This window comes from Bos indicus x Bos taurus, chromosome 6 (genome assembly GCF_003369695.1).
Source record: "Bos indicus x Bos taurus breed Angus x Brahman F1 hybrid chromosome 6, Bos_hybrid_MaternalHap_v2.0, whole genome shotgun sequence".
Taxonomy (NCBI): domain Eukaryota; kingdom Metazoa; phylum Chordata; class Mammalia; order Artiodactyla; family Bovidae; genus Bos; species Bos indicus x Bos taurus.
In genome coordinates, this window is record NC_040081.1 from 87,235,659 (window position 1) to 87,260,126 (window position 24,468).

The 24,468-nt window shown below is 40.2% G+C and overlaps 1 protein-coding gene across 2 annotated transcripts in view; it reads right to left on the minus strand.

The window, feature by feature from the left end:
* ADAMTS3 (ADAM metallopeptidase with thrombospondin type 1 motif 3) overlaps positions 1-24,468 on the minus strand; it is a 281,050-nt gene that overhangs the window by 242,398 nt on the left and 14,184 nt on the right. For both annotated transcript variants that reach the window (XM_027544709.1, XM_027544710.1), the window contains exon 3: positions 16,170-16,576. In XM_027544709.1, the coding sequence (XP_027400510.1) occupies positions 16,170-16,576 (407 nt within the window). The remainder of the gene's footprint in view (positions 1-16,169; positions 16,577-24,468) is intronic.

Genomic DNA, 24,468 nt, shown 5'->3' on the forward strand with positions numbered 1-24,468 from the left:
GAGGAACCTTTCAGGATACAGTCCATGGTGTCACAAAGAGTTGATGCAACTGAATCAACTTAGAACGCACACATGCGAGAGGCAGAAAGAGAGAAAACTCACTCACGGGGATATAAAGACTGAGAGTTACCAAGAGACACAAAACTTGGAAAAACCCATTTCTTGTCTAAAAGAAGTCAAACAAGAGGAATGGTTTTCTGTAATTTTTACTTTCCATCAAGGAGAAATCATGGAAAAAAATGAAAGGTTACCAGGTAGTGTTCTGGGTAGCAAAGAGGAAGGTGGAGGGAGACTCTGTACAAAAGCATTTATTCAATTAAAGTTCATAAAACCTAGAAGATGACAGTGAACAGATTATAGCATGTGACACAGAGTTAATGTCCTGTGTCTTCATTCACTGTGTGTCTCATCAGATGTTTACCTGCACCTACTATTGTAAGGGATGGTGCCTGGTTTTGAAGACATAGGAGTAAGCACTACAAACACAATTCCAACTCTCATGGAGTTTCCAGTTTAGCAGGCTGGGAAAGCATTAAATAATTTATGTGTGATCAGTGCTCAGAAAGAAGAACCATAGGTTGCTGCAGTAACAACCTTGACAAGAAAGTCAATATGCTTATTTTCTTCCAAGAAATTAGTCCAAAGTATAACATGTATATAATGTCTTTTATTTTAATTCTATATTTTTTTGGCAACATGATGACATGCTGATTTCTGTTTCCTTTTTTTAACAGGAGTAAATCAATTTTAGAGACATACGATACTTCTACTATGCTACTGAACAAAAATGTGGGCGTGGATAACTACAGCCCAATATTTGTTTCAGCACTGTTTATGATAGCCAAAACATGGAAGCAACCTAAATGTCCATCCACAGATGAATGGATAAGGAAGATGTGGTGTATGTGTGCGTGCTGAGTCACTTCAGTTGTGTCCAACTCTGTGTGACCCTATGGACTGTAGCCTGCTAGGTTCCTCTGTCTATTAGATTCCCCAGGCAAGAATACTGGAGTGGGTTGCCATGCCCTCCTCCAAGAGATCTTCCCGACCCAGGGATTGAACCCGTGTCTCTCACGTCTCCTGCATTGGCAGGCAGGGTGGTGCATATACATGCAATAGAATATTAGCCATTAAAAAGAGTGAAACAGTGCCATTTGCAGCAGCATGGATGGACCTAGAGATTGTTGAACTGAATGAAGTGGGTCAGATAGAGAGGGAGGTATTGTACAATATCTCTTACATGCAGAATCTTAAAAAAAAAAAAAGATACAAATGAACTTGTTTGCAAAGCAGAAATAAACTCACTGACTTAGTCATGCAAAAGTTACACACTGGAAAATTTGAAGACACCAATGAAAGGTCTCTAATTCACATTGCAAGCAGCAATCAATCTCCTATTCTAATATTCACACCGTTCAATCTGTCAACATTGGTTTGTTGAGCACATAGCGTGCCAAACATTGCTAAAGATCCAGGGAAAACAGTCCTCATCCTCAGTAGAGAGAGTCCCCCAACAATAAACGTAAAAAATAAATTCAAGATAAATTTGAGATGCCAATAATGGCTACAAATAGTTTAAAAACACTACTATACTGTAGACTGACTGAAGTTTCTGTTCTGCCTAGAATGACCAAAAAATATTTTATTTCTCAACCCAATATTTCTCAACCCAAAGGATGAGAAGGAACCTCTATTTGAAGATCTAGAAAAGAATGTTCTGAGCTAAAGAGACATTTACAAAAGGTTAGAGACAGAAAAATAATTGGATTTGAAAAACAAAAGGCAGACCAGAGAGACTGAATATAATAAACAAGGGAATGGCATCAGAGAAGTGTGCCGAGACTGGATCTTGTAATACAGGGGTTTCCAAAGGTAGTGTTTGGAACTAGTTAGGAATGCAGATTTTCAGGCTCCTCTTCAGAAACCCCAAAGTGGCACCTAGAAATCTATGGTGCAACAATCCCTTCATGGGATTCTCATCCACACTAAGGTTAGAGGCCTTTTGGAGAGAACAATGATTCTAAAGTCTAGTTACATATTGGGAAGCCCAGGTGGCTCAGTGGTAAAGAATCCACCTGCGTAGCTTGGGAGATGTCAGTTTGATCCCTGGGTAAGGAAGATTCCCTGGAGAAGGAAATGGCAACCCACTCCAGTATTCTTGCCTGAAAAATCCCATGGACAGAGGAGCCTGGTGGGCTACAGTACATGGGGTTGCAAAGAGTCAGACACAACTTAGTGACTAAATCTCCACCAATACCACCCCAGACAAATGAATTTGTATTTTGGAGTTGCTATTTAGGCCTCTTTATCTTTAAAATAGCTCTTTAGGTGATTATGAGACATAATGATTATTAGAACAACTGACATAGGGTCTTAAAAGTCATAGTAATAATTCTGAATTTTAATGAGAAGTGACTAAAGGGTTTTAAATAGAGAAAAATTCATCAAATTTAGAAAGGTCACCTCAATTTCTATGTGAAGGGTGAAGAGGGGCAAAAATAGACCAAAAATAAAAAATAAGAGGTCACTGTAGTATCCAGGAAAGAGATGACAGGGGTTTATATCAAAGTTGTAGCACTGGAGATTTCATAAGTAGATTTGGAACATGTTTTATAAAACAACTTTCAGATCATGTTTTATAAAACAACTTCAAGACTTACATTATGGATTTTGTAAAGAAATGAGGAAAAAGAGGAATCTGGCATAAGCCTAGGTTTCTGGCTAGAGAATTAGGGTCCAAACTTTCCTTTGTGGACAAATCACACAGGGGTAGCTGTCAAGGGACCATTTTCGGTCGTGTTAAATTTGAGATGGTTATCTGACATCCGTGTGGAGAAGCTGAATGGACAGCAGGACACATATCCAAGTCCAGAGGTCAGAGCAGAGGTCAGGGCCAGACACAGAGGGTCGTTACTGCTTTGTGGTATTTGAAGCCATGAAATCACAAGAGATCATCTAGGCTGAGAGCGTAGATACAGCTCAGTGTAGTATTGAGATGGTGTATGGATGGACAGAGTATGGGACTGACTCATAAGAGCTCAAAATCTGTGATGGCCCCAGACTGCTAAAGCTCAGGACAGCTGGAGAACTCAAGGTCTCCAAGTTGCCCCACAGCACAATCCCACCACCAAAGGGAAAAGTGAAAGTCACTCAGTTGTGTACAACTCTTTGTGACTTCATGGACTATATAGTCCATGGAATTCTCTAGGCCAGAGTACTAGAGTGGGTAGCCTTTCCCTTCTCCAGGGGATCTTCCCAACCCAGGGATCGAACCCAGGTCTCCCACGTTGCAGGTGGATTCTTTACTAGCTGAGCCACAGGAAAGCCGAAGAATACTGGAGTGGGAAGCCTATCCCTTCTCCAGTGGATCTTTCCAACCCAGGAACCGAACAGGGTCTCCTGCACTGCAAGCGGATTCTCTACCAACTGGGCTATCAGGGAAGCCCAACCAGTTCTCCAAAGCAAAGTGATGTTAGAAAACTGCAAGCACTTGGTAGTGAATATTGGTTACTGAAGAAATTAAAACGAGGATACACTTCAAAGCTCCCCCTACCATCAGGAAATCTTTGCATGAATCAAAAAGGAATATAAGGATCAGACACATTAAGGTATGTGTCCAAGTTCACAGTTTCTTTAAGTTTCTGTATTCTGCCAGAACTTGGCCTGGGAAGATGGCATTCTGAGGTTTCCAATGTATATGTTGCCTCTGGGCAAGGAGACCAAGAGACAAAGTTGCAGTTGTGCATAGTTAATTCAGTCTGGGACTGATGGGTGCTGAGTCAAACTGGCTGGGATGATAACTGGGCAGTGGGCAAGGGCCAAGACAGTATTACAGACCAAAAAAAAAAAAAGTTCCAATTCCTTACTTGAGAAAGCAAGTCAGCTGGGAAAAGCCAGTATCCAGAGTCATTGCACACAAACAAGAAACAGACAGTTGAGTTATGGTGTCTGGCACTAACTGGGAACGTATTAGAAATGTAAACTGTCAGGTCCATCTACAGACCCACTAAATCAAAAACTCGGAGGTGGCTATAAGCAAGCTGTGTTTTAACAGACCCTCAGGAGATCCTGATACACACTAAGATTAGAGGCCCCTTGGGGAAAACAATGACTCTCAACTTTGATTTCATATACGTCAAATGTAACCTATGAGGAACTGTTCCAGGGAAATGACTGCATCAACAGAGCCGTCACACATTCCTATCCCGGGGTAATTCGGTACTCCTCCTACAACACAGCCAAGGGTAGTCTCTTCTGCTTTTAATATTTTATAAAAATATAAATGTTTCTCTCTCTACATATACATACACATACACATACATATGTAGGTCGAGAGATAGGTAGGTAGGTAGATAGATTTCTCTCTACACTGATTATTTCCACATTTCATTAGGAGTTAAGCTATTAATCTCCCAAAATGGTAATAGAAGCTGGGTCCTTTGGAGCCTTCTAGAATACAGGATTTGTTCATAGTTCGTGGATTTAAAATAAATTTTAAAAAACAGAAAGAGCATATTAGAGAGTAACCATTTCTCAAAAGTGGCACTCATACATGCAATTTCCACTCCCAACCATGATAAATGAAAAATGATGAGTAGGAAGCAATGATTTCTTCCTTGGCCAGGAATGCACTCTCCACAAGGATAAAGAGACCACAAACTTAGTTACAGAGTTACAGAACATTAGTTCTAGAAGGAATCTCTGGAAACTTAGAGTCAACAGTTTCCTAATTTTAGATCTCTGGGCTTCTAGGAACCAGTGGAGGCAACAATTCAGATCTGGCAATGACTGTTACTGTGTCATAAGGTTGAACAAAACAGTACAGGTTTATGAATAATCAAACCTTTTTACTGGAAAAGATCATCAGTCAGTATAAAGAGACTATAATTCATACTTACTGGAGACTTTGACCAGCAATTTTGTATATTTTTGATAGTTAATGTGTAAAATTGTTAATTACTTAATAGTTTATCTGGTTTACAAAGTATTTCAAAACATTAGATGGAACAGGCAGAACAAAAACAATCACTGATGTCATTCAAACCCCTAAGTTTTAAGTATGGGGAAGATTAAGAAGGTAGTTTCATGGGTAAAGTTCAAATTTCAAAACATCCTCATAGGTTAACATGTTTCTAAAACTTTTCCAAGCATAGCATATAAAAATGGGCCTATCCTTGAAATTTTTAGATTAATGGTTAGGATCTAGGACCAATATAAAAGGTTCAGGGACTTCCTACAGCATTATGCTAAGTCTGGGTGTGGTACCATATTAAGCCAAAGGTGACCATGACATGCAGCTGACCAAACAGAAACAGAGATCTTACAGTGATTTAACTTTATCTGGATACACATCACTATGATTGGTCTGCTTTTTTGTCTGGGCAGCCAGTTAATATTATCCTCAAAGCTAGGATTGAAAAATAAAGGACTATATGAAGCCAAGCAGGAAAGCATGATATAGTGGCACCCTATAAGCGAGATCAAATATCCTGCAAGCCCAAAGGAAGTATTACTCCAAGATTTTAATCACTATGTTAAATGCATATTGTTTTACACATAGTGCTAAATAAAACATTTCCCACTGTGTTTGGGTTGCTAACATTTACAGAATCTCTTGCTAAGTGCTGTTCTGCATTTTTTCTTAGGCTTACATGCTCAGACTGGGTCCTGCTATATTCTTACGACACCCAAGCATCAACTTTTAGAGACATCACCAGACAGAAGTAAGCCTTCCAGAACTGTTTTATATTGGAATTGGAAAGTCCTATCAGCTAATCAAAAAACTCAGTGAAGACCCCAAAAGTCTACTCTGATAATGCCATTTAAGTTTAAAAATGCATTTTCTAGCAATTGGAGCTAGGGACCCACCATGCCACCTTTATCTCCACCTCTACCCCTCACAACTGCCTCCACAGACTTGCAGAAAATGCTGTATGCTTTTTTTTTTTTTTTCAAGTAGAACTTTAGACTGGAAACAAAAATAGATATAAGACAGCATATTAACTACCATCAACAAATAAAAGAGATATGAGATAAGATATGAAAACTAGACTCTGAACAACAGCAGTATATACCATCTAATGCCGTGGACTCTTTATTGCTATTTCCTTAATGTCTCACTCTGAGATTCATAATTTAAAATACTGACCAAAATGAAAAGCCTGAGAGGTATGTTAAAATTATGACCTATGCCTCATTAACTCCATTCCAGCCAGGGTATGGGTTCTATCAGACCACTAAAGGGAACTATTCCTAAAGCAGAAGGAGTATACTGTGTGATGCACTGAATGAGTGTTCAAGTGCAAGAAACTGAAGTTTTATAATAATAACAACAAGAAGTCCATCACACTTAATATGCCTGTGTCAACTGCAAAGAATCTAATACATGGAATAAGATATTTTCACTTTATATTTCTAAGTAGAATCTAAGGAAGAACTTTCTGTATGGCTGCTGCTGCTGCTGCTAAGTCACTTCAGTCGTGTCCGACTCTGTGCAACCCCACAGACGGCAGCCCACCAGGCTCCCCTGTCCCTGGGATTCTCCAGGCAAGAACACTGGAGTGGGTTGCCATTTCCTTCTCCAATGCATGAAAGTGAAAAGTGAAAGTGAAGTCGCTCAGTCATGTCTGACTCTTAGCGACCCCATGGACTGCAGCCTACCAGGCTCCTCTGTCAATCGGATTTTTCTATATGGCAGAGCTACATATTAATAAGATGGAAAGTAGAGAGCTTCTCATCATTAGAAGTCTTCAAGAAAGCACAGATTAGAGTACCCCTCAGAGAAGATGATGCAAAAGGAGCCCTGCATCAGTTGGAGAAGGTCATCTAAAAGTTACAGGATTTTTACTATTCACTTCATAGAAGACTATTTTCCATATGTTAGGTCACAGGCTGAGTTGAGTAACTGCAGCACTTTTTTTTAACTTTGCAAACTTAATCATAATACAAAAAGCATAGTTGAGCTTTTTATTCTAAACAGTTTTTTCAAGTTCACTGTTGTAGACTGACAATAATAAAATTGCCCTTTTAAGTTGTATTTCTGATTAATCTCTCTATGTTTCTAACAGTATTAAAAATCTACAAGCTAGTTCATGTCATGATCTCTGTTAACCACCCACACTGTGAGGAGCATATTTAAGTAACTTGGGGTGATAAAACTGTTATGTTTTGTTGTCAACAGACCTGAGTGCCATTCCAGCTCTGCACCAACTCTAAACACCTAACAACAAATTTTGCCACTGGTCTTTGAATCAAAATATTTAATTAAACATTGATTTTTCTCGACTTTTTCTATGGTTTTTCATATATATGGGTGCATATAAGTATGTTTGTATGTATATAAACATATATGCATGCATATATATGTTTCTACACACATATATACATTTGGTAGATATGATAAATGACATAAAATAAAATGAGATTTAACACTGAAATCAATTCATTCATTGACAGGGTTATCTTGGTGTGTCTTGTTTTTTGAAAGTTCGGTAAACTTGATCAAATTACTCTTTAGGCTGGAAGCAAAAATCACTAAAACAACATTAGAAATACTCCTTTGAGAATAAAAAAGAAGTAAGGGATAGGAACAAACAGTCAACACAGTAAGAAAGTGAGAAGAACACTTCAGATGGAAGAAATTATAGCCAAGCTGCTGCTATAATTGTGTCCAACTCTGTGCAACTCTATGGAGGCTCCTCTGTCCACAGGATTCTCTAGGCAGGAATACTGGAGTGGCCTTCCATTTCCTTCTCCAATACAAAGAGGTTAAATGAGGCACTTCATTCACCAAACTTGAAAGACTGAAGGACCCAGATGATGGGAGAAGTCAGATTTTTAAAAATCAACTTTCTTAACCCTCTTAGAAAAAATTTGGGGAATAAATTCTAGAAAAAAAAACAACAAAAAAAGCTACTGAGAAAAATCTCTCTAAACTCCAGAGAAAAAGCTCCATAACTTTAGCAAAGACTTTCTACAAAGAAAAGCAACATAATTAAGGAATACGAATCTTGCCCTCCTCTCATCCTGAATATCCATGCAAGCATGTCATTATCAAGTACAGTTACTGAATTTGGTCTTAATACATACACCTCTAGGATCTACCCTCTTTTGTCTCTCTCTCCCTCTTGCATTAAACTTGCTCCTGTGCGTGCATGCACACTCAGTCTCTTTGGTCGTGTCTGACTCTTTGCAGCCCCAAGGAGTGTAGGCTTCCAAGCTCCTATGTCCGTGGGATTCTCCAGGCAAGAATACTGGAGTGGGTTGCCATGCTCTCCTTCAGGGGTTTTTCCTGACCCAGGGATTGAACCCACATCCTCTGTGTCTCCTGCACTGCAGGTGGATTCTTTACCACTGAGCCACAGGGGAAGCCGCACTTGCTCCTTCATTCAGCTAAATACTGACCAAGACTACTTTGGCTCGCCCATGTATTCATTACATATATTACAAAGTTCATGAAATCTTCTTACCCCATCCTCTCTTCATGTTTATGGCCATCACAAATATCTCCTACTTTCCTCAGAGGCTCTTCCTCTTACCCATCCCAACCTCTGCCATCATCAGTGGTCACTTTAACATACATGGTTATCTTTCCAATTGTCTGGGATCACAAATACTGCTTTCTCCAGGAAGCCTTCTATCATCCTTCCAGGTATAAATAATCTTTCCATCACCTGGATTCTCACATTTCATCTACTCTAGTCTTAGAGCATATAAAACATTCCTGCCTTGTACTTTAGTTCTATTTTTGCATATCTTATATCTAGCATTCCTGGAGGAAGACAAAGGTTATGCCCAGCTTACCTCAATATTGCTCACAGCAATCAGTCTAGCCCTTTACATATCCTAGCTCTTCCAAAAGCTTTATTAACTTGATCAGTATTCCTAGAAGCAAAGATGCAGCCACACGATTAACAGTTTTTGCACTCGAGGACCTTGAGGCTGGGTTTAGTTTGCAAGAACTCTGTGACTTCAAAGCCTGATTATGCACAAAGGTGTCATATCAATATCTTGCTGTGCTTTTGTTCTTGTTTTAGTGATAATTTACCGAGAAGAAGAAGAAACTAAAGATGTGGTCAGCACTATTTTCACAGTTCCTAAAGTGTCTTGAATATCTTTAAAAATCTGTATTAAAGTTATAATGAAGTCCTAGTTGCCATGGCACTGAGAAGAATAGGAAGCATTACTTCTCAGGTCAACTTTCCCTCCCCTTTTATTTATTTTCTGTTTTCCATTCCTATACAAAGAAAGATGTGAAATACCACATTTATTTTTTCCCCAATTTTTAGCTCACCCTTAAACTTAATTTAAAAATGTACTATATCAAAGTTAGAGACAGTAATGGGAAATAAACCATAATCAAATTGATGTAAATAAAATCATAAGCTGAAGGGGCTTCCCTGGTGGTTCCATGGTTAAGAATCTGCCTGCCAATGCAGGGGACATGGGTTCGATCCCTGGTCTGAGAAGATCCCACACGTCACGAGGCAACTAAAGCCATGCACCACAGCTACTGAAGCCCGAGCACTCTGTAACCTGTGAGCCGCAACAAGAGAGGCCACTGCAATGGGAAGCCTGAGCATATCAACTAGAAAGTAGCCTGCGCTTGTGTGAAGGAAGACCCAGTGTGGCCGAAAATATAAATAAATAAAATAAACGTAAGTTGAACGAGTGGTACCCACAAACATGAATAGTTTATATCAGCTACAAAATAACTATTAAAAAGAAGTATTTTCAAAATCACACAAGAGAAATATGGCCAAAAATTTTGCAAAAGGCTTGACATATGTATAATTCTGGATTTATACAAATTAAGTGCAAAATGTGAAAATGATCAAAGACTTGCTAAATTTTTCCGCTTCACCACAGATAAGCATAACCAGGCTGCCTATCTGAGAGGAAGGCAGGGTAGGAAATGTAACCAACAGCCCAGATCCAGCACAGGCAGGATTAATACTGTCAGCTCCTATGGGGCCAAATCTCAGGTAAGAAGCAATGAGGCTTATCACAGTACTGGTTCTCCCAAACTAGTTAAACTAGAGGACTTATAACTAGTTTTTCCTTTCTACTTATGGAAATAAAAGGGTATAGGTGCTTTGAGCATCTTCTAACCCTGCATTGCTAAAAGCAGCCTGGTGTAGGTGGCTGGAAGTGAAACGAGGTTTCAGTCCTTTGTTCCCCAGACCTACTGAAGTGTCTTAAATCAACATGTACACGGTTAAGACACAAAACTCCCTCTGTCCCATCAGGAAAATACACATCTTCCATAGACAAGTTCCTTGGGGGAAAAAAGGTGGGAGGCAACTGGCTTTTAGAGATTAGGTTCTCCTCATAAAAGCAGACGTTCAAATGTCAACATCTAAAGATCAGTCCTTGAAAACTCTAAACCCACTATAAATAGCTACGGATTTGTATCTATTTTTAGTATCAAACATTTCATTTACCAGATTGAGCTGTATTTATAATCACTAGTCAAATATTCTTAATCCCAGGCACACTGGCTCATAATACTTTTTAAAATAGACTTTTTAAAAAGTGCCTCTGCAGTTGGACTTAGTGAAATAGGCATACAGAGGACATGTTTCTGAAGGGACCAAATCCCAAAGCAGAAGTCTTAAGGCAGGGACGCCTGAAGGCTGTTTGCTTTATAAGTTTGTGGTTGTCCACAAAGACTTCATTTGGCCATGCCCCAAATCTAAAAAGGGTAAATTACCTCCAATACTAATCAGATGTGACTATCACACATTTTAGAAAAGAGGTTTTGCCTATGGCTCCCAAGTTTTAAGCTTCCAAGACTCCCTAACCTAATAGTGGAGATGTCCTATTAGAAGCCTCAGGATGGCTAAGAGTGGTCTCAAGAACAAGGCAGGATAAACAGGAGTTAGGAGGGAAAAAAAACACCTATGTTTTTACTGGCCTTTCCTGAGTTTATCCATTTTACATGTTATTTTATTAGATAACCCCTAGTGACTTCATTTGAGAAGGGCCTGGCAACCCGCTCCAGTATTCTTGCCTGGAGAATCCCGTGGACAGAGGAGCCTGGCAGGATATAGTCTGCAGCATCGTGAAGAGTCAGACACAACTGAAACAATTTAGCATGCATGCACGCACAGTGATTTCATCTGGAAGAAGGATTTCAAATGTTGCAAAATATTGAAAATTTCTGTCCTCGATAAGCTGCCTTGATCATAAAGTCAGCCCACAAGGAAATCATTGAGTTGGATAATCCAAAATAGCCATCATCAGTCAGTTCTTCCAGTCTCAACCAGTTTCCTCTGATGACAATCCAGAGCAATTAACAAAGGGATATCGTTCTCATAAGTCTAGAAAAATCCAGTTCCCTTATGTTATGAACACACGACATAAAGACTACTAACCAAATAACCCTTTATTTTGGCAAATTTGAAGACCACAAAATATGACTGTGAGTCGCCACTACTCACAGGGGAGATTTAATAGTGTTATAGGGCAAATGCCAGGGCTCTGTGGAATAAAGAAATCTATTTTCAGCTGGAATTCTCAGCCAGAAGCATCTTCCCACTTAGAAGTGTGTGAAATGCCTGCCATCACCATGACTCCTGACCACTGGACTCTCACTGTAGAGACGCAGAAGCAGAAGGGTAACACACGTCAATGGCCTCCAGCCAAAGACCACTAGGAACTCATCTGCAGTTGACAAGCTGGGTTTATTATGTTGCCGGGAGCCAGAACACACACCAGAGGGAAGCATAAGCATCTCAGTAAGAGAGCTTTAGAAAGAACCTATTAACAGGATTTAGGCTTTGGCAGGATAATTTGGAGGAGGATCTAGAGAATTGGGCTTTTTAAAAATTGGATGCTGTCAGAAAACAAGGACAACTCCATGACTGAATATCGTAACAATTCTCACTTACAGTAAGAGAAGACATAAAGCTGTAATCGGTAAAGAATTAGCTATCATTCATAAAAGATAATCTTGACAAAGATTCAAAAAAGGTCATCCTAGGCAGAACAGATATGGTTCTTGGCCACAGTGGGTGAAAATCACTGTCAATTCCTTCATGCAGAACACTTTGATGTTGATTTCAGAAATGCACAGAATAATACTTTAGATATCATGTACATCTATGTCCAGGCTTCCCTGGTGGTTCAGGCAGTAAAGAATCTGCCTGCAATGCAGGAGACATAGATTTGATCCCTGGGTTGGGAAGATCCCCTGGAGAAAGGAATGGCTACTCACTCCAGCATTCTTTCCTGGAGAACCACATGGACAGAAAAGCCTGGTGGGCTACAGTCCATGGGGTTGTAGAGTCAGACACGAGTCAGACATCTTTTTCATATCACATTCTAGACCTTGGCTCTGCATATGTCACTTAAGGCAATTTACTGTCTTCCTCCATAATGTCCAAGTTAAGGGAACTTTCCTGTGATCACTTCATGCTGCTGCTGCTAAGTTGCTTCAGTTGTGTCTGACTCTGTGCGACCCCATAGATGGCAGCCCACCAGGCTCCCCCATCCCTCGGATTCTTCAGGCAAAAACACTGGAGTGGGTTGCCATTTCCTTCTCCAACGCCTTCTCTGGACCATTTCATAGTTACCTGGAATAAGTAGTATTCAGTCAAGTTTCTGATGTTCAGAGGAATAGGAATAGCTAAGTATTACTACTTGCTTTTCAAACTACCTGGGGTAAATAAACTGTTTCTTTTCTCCCCAATTGTTCTTGGGCTGATAATTTTGTAAAATACAAGAAAAACTAATTACTAGGAAAAAAGCAAAAAAGACACAAAATAGCAGCCTCAGCTTTTTATTTTTTGTTTTTACTGTTAGGTCGGAGCCTGGTGGGCTGCTGTCTATGGGGTCACACACAGTTGGACACGACTGAAGTGACTTAGCAGCAGCAGCAGCCAACACAAATATAATAACTATGTCAAAGTGTCATAAAGTTTCTTTATATAGTCTCACCTTCAGTATTTATCTTGACCTGGGTGTATGGACACTCTTTGAGCAGTACTGTTGTTTTTATTTTTTTTTACAAATCACAGCCTTCTGTTTAATATAAATTAATTCTGTCTCAGACCACTATCTATTTCACATATACATAGTTTGCCGCAAGGTAGCATTAGAGAAAAAGAGGTAAGGGGTTTCACTCAGGGAAAAGGCCATGGTAAGAGCTTCCCAATCTCAGTGAAAAATAAATACCTGTGGCTGCTCCCTATGACTAAGAGTTTCAAAAGACCCACGTAGATAATCAGATCACAGGAATCTCATCGACAATAATCTACATTAGACCCATCCAGGTAGGGCTTCACTGGCTTTCTCTTCCATAGCAGGATACTTCACTTCATCTTGCTGAGCAGAGATGGTCCCATTGGCATTTTTAGGCCAGGAGGGGCTCTGCTTTCTGCTAAGACAACTTAGATTTGGTTATAATCCCAGAGTTTCCCAGGGAAATGGCTTTCTAGCCCATCAGCTTAATCCTCAGGCATCTATGTGATCTCAGTATCCCTGTTTCTCTTCCTAAGGTCAAGAAGGTCAAACTTAAATCCCCTACACAGCAAGTTAAAGGAACAAAAAAGGGTTTAAGAATCTGCTAATTAGCCAAGTTTATTTACATTCACATCAATTTTACTTCCTACTTAATTTCAGCTAAGATGCTTATTCTATCCAATGCAATTTTAAGAATTTGTCCCCAGCTTAATGAAGCAGTAGTCATCACTCTATTGATCTGCTCTCTATTACTGAGCTTCTAGTCCTGCCATCATCTTTATTCTTCCTCCATAGCTGCTATGAGCTGGAAACTCTAAAAAGCCTTCTGTTTAGGTACACCCACATAGTCAGCACTGCCTGCTATAGGCTGGACTCCTCTCTTTTCCAAGATCAAGCTCAAGGCCTGAGCCATGTATGCCTGGTTAGAAACTCTGTCCCCATTCATAAAATCTCTCCAGAAGATACTTCCCTTTATCACAACTTTTTTAAGTTGAACATAATTTTAGTATGCATGTGTGTGTGTGTGTGTGTATACACATACACGTATACCAGATATTTTGACACTTAAAATCTATGGCAAATTTAACCTCTTTGAGCTCCATGAGAATGGTAATCATGACCATTCATCATTTCACAATGCCTGGAACAGCGCTTGCCCAGAATTGACTTCTCAAAAATATGTTTTAATTAATTAAAGGATCAAAGAATGGAACAAATAAATACACTGGTTGAGTTGTGCACATGCACACAAGACACACTATGTCAACAGTTAACACCATACCTTAAAAATGAGAAATCAATCCTAATAATTAATGTATATTCATACTGTATACCTATTTTCCTCTTCCTTACAACTATTGCCCTATATTTCTGTATCTATGATTAGATCATTTGACATGTGCAGTAAGAAAAACACTGATTGCTAAGTCAGGTTTAAAAACTCACTATTAAAATAATTTTCTTGCCTTTTGCCTTCCTTAAACTGATTTTCAAGTTTCAAATCTCCTAGCCCAAGCTTCAGTCTTAACCAGGGAGATAAAAAGTACATAATCTTCTTATGCAATAAAACTTAAAAATAACATTGAATTAAGTTTTATACTCAATATACTTAGAAGTATTATAAAATAGTACCTTTTATGGAATTTATTTCCTTTTATACTCTAGTACTGTTGAATCAAGCTCTTGGTGAATATTTTAAACTTTGTCTTCTAGAAGATGTTTTCTTTCTATTGTTTTAGTCAGTAATTTAGTTAAGTCAGATCTATTAAACATTTGTGTGGAATGAGAAGAATCTTAGAGATTCCTTGTGTCTTCAAGCCCCATAGCATGGTCTAGCACCAATGAGATGCTGTGAATCTTAAACTGAAAGGGTCCAACTAGGAGACCTGCCACACACGCTCTCTTCAGTTTTCTGTTCAGGCTTCTAAAGCCCTATAGAATATCTAGAGGCAGTACAAGACCTCCAGATAAAGCCTGCAACCATGAACTCAACAGGCCTTGAGTAAAAAATACGGCATCATAACTCCTTTGGGTTGTGCTTATGCATTAAGAGGACAGTAGCAGAAGATTCCAGAGAAGGCACTGGCGACCCACTCCAGTACTCTTGCCTGGAAAATCCCATGGGCGGAGGAGCCTGGTAGGCTGCAGTCCATGGGGTCGCTAAGAGTCAGACACGACTGAACAACTTCACTTTCACTTTTCACTCATGCATTGGAGAAGGAAATGGCAACCCACTCCAGTGTTCTTGCCTGGAGAATCCTAGGGACAGGGGAGCCTGGTGGGCTGCCATCTATAGGGTCGCACAGCGTCGGACACGACTAACGTGACTTAACAGCAGCAGCAGCAGAAGATTCAAGGTACTGTTTGGGACGAGCCAAGGTAGAAGGAATACAAGGATTGTTTTGAGAACTCCCAGAAGAGAGACAAAACAAAAAGAATAGCTGTGAACTCCCAAGAAACAGCAGCCTGGCAACCACAGAAAGAAAAATGGTTGCTCTTTTTGAACAAAGGCTTGGAGTCAATTATGAATGGAAGAGGCATAAACATTGACACACTTCTCAAATAACATCTGGAGATGCAAGACAAAAATATTTCACATCCTCAGAGTGTGTGAAGAAGGGTCAGTTACTATTAGCCTCAACCACAAAAGTGAATAACAATATATAGGTATTTCATTCAAAAGCAAGAGAAAATGAAGTAAAGCCACCATAGCGAGAGAACTACACCTCAGGTTCATACACTAATGCAATCTGAACAAATTCTGACAGAGAAGCACCTTGTTTCCCATTTCAGCATTCTGAGGAGTGTGCAAAAGAATGCTTTCTAAATATTTTCTTTAATAAAATACCTAATGTTTCCTCATAAGAACGGAAATACTATCATTTTGAAGGAATCTGTGCTTCTTTAAAAAGTTGTCAGGATGATTTTAAAGAAGTAAGGAAATAAAATTCCCAATGTGACGCAAGTGGACATATAAGCAAACAACGCTAAAGTAGTTGTCTTTGGTTTCTTAGACTAATGTCTTCATGTCAAAATGAAGCCAAAGCACACATCTTTGACAGTGAAATGCTTTCTAATGCTTGTTCCTGAACTTGAAATATAATAATGAGGCTTTCTTTCCACCTCTACCTTCCAAACCATGCTGAAGCCATGCTGCACTCCCAAACACCTGCAAACACACAGACACAAAAGGCAAGGAGTCTTACCAGACCATCACAGTTGCTAATGGCAACAGAAGTTCCTGGAATGTCCATGATGTCACCAACATAAGCACAGTTGGTCTGCAAAGGCTCGGTTTTCCAGATTCTCTCCGAAGTACTTCCTGGCTGATGATCATTAATGGGGTCGGTTATATTCCCAGGCACCGGAGATGCCTCATGCCATTCCACAACAGCACCAGGAGCTACCAGCTGAGTGTTGGGCTTTAGTCGCAGATGAAAATCTCTTCCAAATGCCGTGATGTTAAAGAACAATTGCTCAGAGTTGGAAGACACGTCCCTCGTTGACCTCTTTTTGTGATTTGCAGAAAGAATATGGGAGAGATAGTGTCCTTCAAAATTCGTGCTGACAGGAGTCACCAGCTCATACTCTCTCTGTCTCTTTATTGGTAAATCTGTGGGGTGAAAAAACAGAACTGTAGAATCCTGTGTAACAAGAGAACACAGGAAGATGTAACACAGGCATCAAGGGTCCACCTCACAAGACTGCACCTCAACTTGCATAATAAATATATTCTTGAATTGTCTCATAAGCAGTAAGTTTTGAGAACTCAAATCATTTCTCAAACACATTTAGGTAACTCTGTGTTAAATTAATCATTTTTTTTTAATTTTTAAAAAATTTCACTACATGTGAATACTCATCTCATTTATGTGTTTGAGAATATGAATAAAATAACTTTCCATAAATTGTATCAAGCTTGCTTATAACCAAGACATACACTCAATTAATGTATCATTGATATAATTAATAACTGATACAGACTTTTAACAAAGTTGCTACTATGTAGAAGATATTTTCCCTAATTGCTTTAATTTTTTCCTTATAAGAATCCTAGAATTTATACTTATCACAATAGTTTTGTGTATTAAATACAATGTACTTTGTACTATATCTACCACTGGCCTGTAATTTATACACTGTAGTTTATGGTGCTGCAGTTGATACATATTTTTCCACCATACCAACCCTAATAAGCATACTTCACAGGTGAGGAAACTGAGATTCAGGAGGTGTGTGTCCAAGGTCACATAACTGTGAAGCTCAGCTGTATCTTCACATCACACTCCAAAGCCCATACACTTCCTTTGCTTTATCATGTTTGTGTCCCATAAATCACAAAACATTTTCAGCAAATGAGGAGAATGGAGTAAAAAGGATCTATAAGTTGAATACACAAGTACTGGTTAGTCAAGAGCAGACAGCATTGTTATTTTGCACCATACTCCTTACACGGGAAGACCCTCATTGGAATACAAATTCAATATTAAGGGTCCACTTTATAACATGGGTGGCCACTCACATGTTTAATTGAATTGCACAGTTAGAACTTAACTGTTTAGCCAAGTTTCGCCAGATGTGAGTATTGTGTCAGCTGAAATGCAAACATCCTTGGGAAAGACAACACATTAAATGAACCATTTCTTCCTTAACAGAAACAATTTTGAAGGCAAAAGGAAACAAGCAGGGCAACAAGAATGAAGAAAGAACACATGGAAAAGAAACTCTAAGAGCATGGATTTAAAAGTTCTCCACCTTCATAATTCTAGCCTCAGACTAGCCCTATAGGTATGACAAAGTAAGTATGAAAAAAATTATATGATTCACAAAGATTCCTCACCTATGGAAGCTTCATGATTTTATGTAATACATTAGCATATTGGACCCATAAATGAATCTACAACCTATGTTCTTAAAGTGTTTTATAAAATCACTGTGAAAGGTGAAGTCACTCAGTCATGTCCAACTCTTTGAGACCCTATGGACTGTAGCCCACCAAGCTCCTCCATCCACGTGATTTTCCACACTGGAGTGGGTTGCCATTTCCTTCTCCAGGGTATCTTCCTGACCCAGGGATCAAACTAGGGTCTTCCACATTGCAGGCAGACTCTACCATCTGAGCCACCAGGGAATCCCATGAAGTGAAAGTCACTCAGTCATGTCCAACTCTTTGTGATCCCACAAACTATACAGTCCTTGGAATTCTCCAGGCCAGAATACTGGAGTGGGCAGCTCTTCCCTTCTCCAGGGGATCTTCCCAACCCAGGGATCAAACCCAGATCTCCCACATTGCAGAATCTGGGTTGGATTCCACAGAATCCACATTGGATTCTTTACCAGCTGAGCTACCAGAGAAGCCCCAACAATCAGTAAGTTTTCATTATTTTCCTACTTTTTAAATAACTCAAACAACGTGTAAAGTACCAAAAGACAAATGAAGGTATTTTGCAACCTGGAAATTCCTTGACTGCATGTTTGTTACCATTACACCACTTATAATGACCAGTGCATTTAAACATAATACCTGTTTTTATCAAGTGTATACAGCAAGTGACACAGCTGTACATATTCACTAGGCAGAGAAGGAGTGAGGAGGGTCATATCACAGAGTAAAGTGAAACCTGCTTCCAGGGAGCAGAAGCAACCCAATTCCTGCCTCTCTACAGTCTCTCTACATCATGAAGACCTGCATAGGTGTTGGTGTATGCACAGATGCTTTCATAAAATCTGGCTGAGAGAAAGAACTTGAAATTTGAGAGAATGAACTCAAGTGTCACAGAAACAGGGTGATGGAGGGGGAGGTTTCCACAGGAAGGGATGAACTGGGCTCTTGGAAATGGACTGACACAGCCAACCCCAAACTAATTCCTGGAGGATAAGTAATTCCCCATTTATCTCAGTATTCCCAGTATCATCTCATACAAGACTTTGTCCTCGCCAGGGACTCTTATCAGTAGGATGTGTTTACTATGTATGAGTTAGTAACGCGGGTAACTGGAGAACATTTGCTTTGTCTCTGCTGATCCACAACTCTGACTTAACTATCCACAGCCCAGGAGCATCTCGCCGCACCAATGATTCCAGCTGTAACTCTTTCTTTAACCATCGGTTTACTGTTTCGGGGAAAGAAAGAACAACATTTCATTTTAACGCATGGATTTCTCATCTCCATTGAAGGGAATTCACACACCCAAAATCTAGACAATATACTGATGCCTGGATTAAGCAACTGAACAACTAGAAAATTTAGGAAAAATGCAGGGTGTCTCCTCCACACCCAAGAGGATACCCAGAGTTTCATGCTGACAGTAAGCCATACATCCTAGATTTTCTGGGGTGAATCCATTTTTCCACTGTGAGACAATATGTTCTGAACTTTTATTCAAAATAAAGATGATATGTTTATATAGAGCTTTGTCTTCTCCAACTTTAAATAATAAACCATTCCTAAAATGTACACACAAGAAACAATTTTGAAATTAAACTCTGAATGAGTCATTTTCCAGGTGGGAATTAAAGAAAAAGATGCATTTAATATTCCCTCAAGCTACCACCCCGTAGGACAGTAGTTAATGGAACGGACAACGGAGCTACCCAGTCACCTGCCATGTATTACAGAATAAATATCAGGCACTGTGCTTTGTCCTGGGGAATACACCTTCTCTAATTCTTACAACAATCACAGTTGGTAAGTATTATTACCCTTAGTTTATAAATGAGAAAGCAGACCTAGAAAGCCTGACACATAGCAAACAAGGAGCCAAAGAAAATTTTCAATTCTGATCACCTTGACACTGAAGATCACACTCATTCAGAATAGAGGGAACATCTTGCTGGCAATTTCTAATTGAACACCTGAGTTATAAAGGAAAACAAGAATGATGATGGCCTATCTGCAGCCAACCAACCAATTTTTCCTCTACTGCAGCTTCAAAAACTTTGTAAAAGGCTCTTAAATTCTAGGTCTTGGGGAGAAAAATAAAGGGATGGGTGGGTAAAACTCAAAGTTATCAACGGTAATCTCATGCTACAATCACATATGCAAACCAATGTTAATTTACTGCATTCAGAAATGATACATTTCACAGCACCAAATACTTCCACAAAGCAATAGAGTATGGTCAAGGAACAGATTATAGTGTCAAAAAGCAGCAAGTCGACACGTGAACTTGAGCAAGTTCTTTTTCCTAAAGGCTCAGCTTCCTCAATTGTTAACTGAGGCTGCTGCGGCAGCGGCGGCGGCTGCAGCATCGCTTCAGTCGTGTCCGACTCTGTGCGACCCCACAGACGGCAGCCCACCCAGCTCTCCCATCCCTGGGATTCTCCAGGCAAGAACTGGAGTGGGTTGCCATTTCCTTCTCCCATGCATGAAAGTGAAAGTGAAAGTGAAGTTGCTGGGTCCTGTCTGACTCCTAGCGACCCTGTGGACTGCAGCCTACCAGGCTCCTCCGTCCATGGGATTTTCCAGGCAAGAGTACTGGAGTGGGGTGCCATTGCCCTCTCCACAGTTGTTAACTAGAGGTTAGTAATAGTTCTAAAGTCATAGAAGAGGTTTAAGTGAGATTAAAATTTAAATCCAAAGGATTCTGTAAGTTTTAACTATTTTAACTTAAATGTAAATTAGCTACTTATTAAAATATTACCCATGTGCAATTTTAAAATGCAAAACTAGGGACTTCCTGGTGGTCCAGTGGTTAAGAGTCTGAGCTTCCAATGCAAGGGGCATGAGTTTGATCCCTGGTCTGAGAACTAAGATCCCACATCCCTGTGATGTAGCCAAAAAAGTATAAATAAAATAAAGTGCAAAACTCTACAACTGTCATCCCGCATGGCTGAAGGGCCACAGTTATAGGCATGTAAAGGTTTGTGTGAGCCATAAGTTCCATAAGCACAGAGAGCCAGGGCCACACTAAAGCCACATTGCAGTCACTAATTACCCAAGCCTGACTCAGAAGCAGTGAATTTTGATACAACCCACTGGCATTTCTGCATGCCTGGTCCATCCCACTCTCCTATCCCCAGTATGGATGAACTGTCTGTGATCTTACTTAGGAGCAAAGCCTTCCTTCATGTACACAACCTAGCGCCTCTTGCCTTTGCAAGACAGCTTTAGCAACTGTCCTCTTTTTCTTTCCTCATCAATTTCCCCCATCACTAGACTGTCCCCACCAGCAAATAAATAAACTGCCATATTTCCCATCTTTAACAAACACACAAAAACCTTCTTGATGCCACATCCATCTCTAGCTAATTTCCTATTACTTCACTGCCCTTTATAGCAAAACATTTCCGAAAAATTGACGGTATTAGATTTCTCGAATCTTCTCTTCCCAATCTTGTTCTTTCTTGAACCCAGTCCAATCATGCTCTTGCCAAAGTCACTAGTAACTCCACAGTGCTAAAACTGATGGTCCAGACTCCATCTTCTTACTTGCTGTTTCTCTTTCCTAAGAAACACCCCCTTTTTTTAGCTTCCAAAACACCATTCTCCACTGGTTCTCATCTTTCCCTCGGTGGTCTCCTCTTCTCATTCTCCCTTCTCACATTCCTCTATTCTCATGACTGATACACACTGGAGTGCTGCACGACCTGGTCACAGACTTCTCTTCTCCATGTACCCTCCCTAACGTGGTGTAGTCATTCTGTCTCATGAATTCCAATGCATTCACCATTGTATATCTCCAGCCCAGGATTCCTACATAAGTTCTTCTCTCATCAATTCAACTGCCCCTGGATCCTCTCCCTGTGCATAGTCACTAGGCACATCAACACATCCAAAAGTAAACTTCTAACCTTCCTACTCCCAAACTTGCACCTCTTCACCATGTCAGTAGATGGCAACTCCATCCTCCCAGTTACTCTAAGGACCAAAAACTCGACTAAATCATCCTTAATTCTTCTCACACCACACACAAAATCTTTTAACAAATTTTATTGACTCTACCTTCAAAATACATCCAGACTCTTATGACTGCTCACCACCTCCCCTACTGCTACCCTAGTCCAGACCACCATGCTCCCCTTCACAAGTCGTCCTCAAACCACAGCCAGAGGGATACAAATGGAAGACCACGCCACCCTTCTCCTCAAAACTCATTTCGCTCAGAGTAAAATGGCTTGAAAGGTCCAGCACTGGGAATTCTCACATCTCAAGGTCACTGTGCTCACCATTTCCTCCGCCGAAATATCTTCCCCGACAACTGCATGGCTCAGCCCTCCATGCCTTCAGGTCTTCACTTAAACTTGGCCCTGCCATTGTCTTTCCTGACCCCAGGAACTGTCTTATTACTATCTTGCTTCTGCATGTTACTTTTCTCCATAAAAGTTGTCACCACCTCACATACTATATATTTTATGTATGTCCATTTGATCACTTCTTAATGTGCATGCTTAGTCGCTCAGTCATGTCCGACTCTTTGAAACCTCATGGACTATAGCCCACCAGGATTCTCTGTCTGTGGAATTCTCCAGGCAAGAATATTGGAGTGGGTTTCCATTCCCTTCTCAAGGGATCTTCCCAACCCAGGGACTCCTGCATTGCAGGCGGATTCTTTACCATCTGAGCCACCATGAAAACCCTTGTTTCTTTATACTTGCTAGCATCCAAGCTTCAGGGGGTAGGAATTTGTATCTGCTCTCCTTACTATAGGTCTCCAGTGCCTAAAACTGACTCTAAAGTCACCCAATAAATATCTGCGAATGAATAAATGAGAGCAACTTGAGCCTAAAGAAGCACCAAAAATTAGAATGTGTCTTTTCCCCAAACAGTAATTATCATCAAGTGATCAATGACAGCAAACCACACAAGTTGTCATAAACCTCTGTAGCCTGAATCTGCTCAAAAATGTGGGGGTATTTCTCACAGTGTCTGCTGGCCTATAAATTCAAACAATTCACAATATCCTGAACTTACATTTTAAGCCACTAAGAACAACAACAAAAGTGTATCTAATCATTAAAACAGATCTCCTGGAATGCAAACACAGAGCCCCCTCATACTGAGGAACCAGAGGCAGGAAATTAGCCCCTCCTCTGCAATCCCTTTGGATATTCATAGAATTATAACCACACAGTCAAAAATAAACAAGACCTTGAAAAACCATCTCATCCTTGCCTCTTTCTTACAACTAAGGTATCTCAAGTAGAAAACATCATGTTTTCTTAAGGTAGGGGTGCAGTGCCTTTCACCTGCTCCCATTCTCTGTAAGGGAAGATTTTTCTCTGAATATCCTGGCCTCTCTGCCCTCCTTAACTCACTATTCCCCAGTGAAGAGGCATGATGGATGTGAATAGCCAGTCTGGGAAAAATAAGCAGTTGGTGACGCTTAGCATGCCCTCACCGTCATTCTTCCTGGGAAGGAAGGACCCTGTCCTTTCTGATAAGGACCCTGTTCTCTTTCACTTCACGCCGCCCTACCCCGGTTCAGGCCCTGTCTCAGCCCAGCAGTCCTGACACACTCACATGGAGTGAGGTGTCCTGTCAGCTCGCCCACTGCCTGCCCGTGCAGAGCCTTGTGCTCCACCCTGGCCTCTTTTGTAAGAGATCTTTTAACCATGTTTTCAGATCTGCTATTTCTCAACATGTTCAGACCACGCAGGACAGAGGAATATGTTTAATTGTGACTCTGGACACTAAGACTTTTTATGTCATCACTCACCTGAAAAAATTAGAGCAATAGACTTTAATTCATAGACTTGCTTTAAGAATTGAATGGCCTAATCCAAAGTGATTAGGATCTAGCACTTAGTAAGTGCTCAATAAAAGTTAGGTATTAATATTACCCTGTTATTTTTTCCTGAATAGTTTCGACTAACTGATCATTATTTCAGGATAAGATTAATTAGAAAACTGATATCTTTATTTCTAAGTCAGATCTGAAAATTTCTTAGGATACTATCGACTAATCAAATCCTCTCACTTCACACATAAGAAACGGAAACTCAAAGTTAGGTAATTTAGCCTGAATCAAAAAGTTAAGTCGTCATTTAAGGCTCTCTGCATTCTGCCCCCAACTTCTTTTTGATTTCATCTCCCATATTACCTACAGCAGCATGCTAATGTGCTCCCTACACCTTAATCACACCACTGATTAATCACTCTTACCTTTAGAGACCTTTCAGGATTGAAAGGTCTGTTGCTTTCCACCCATCTATTCAAATCTAACCCAAGCCTCACGGCCTTTCTCAAACCCCAGCTTTTCCAGGAAAACTTGCCTGCTTACTTGCCTTAAAGTACAGACTTCATGGTCTAAGCTTCCTAGCTCTGTCATACATTGTCTGCACAACAGTTATAAAATAAATCCCTATGGGTGAGAAGTTACATGCCGATGTCATGTCCTTTCAGAGATTTTAAGCACTTTGGGGGCAGAAGGGTGATGTTAAATGTGTTTAAATATCCCCAGTGTACACCAGTTTTGGGGGAAAAGAGAAATTAACATCTATTTTTGGAAGTGGGGATCCCTGGGGGGAGGGCTCTCACAGCAGGACCCCATGACCCAGGCTTTG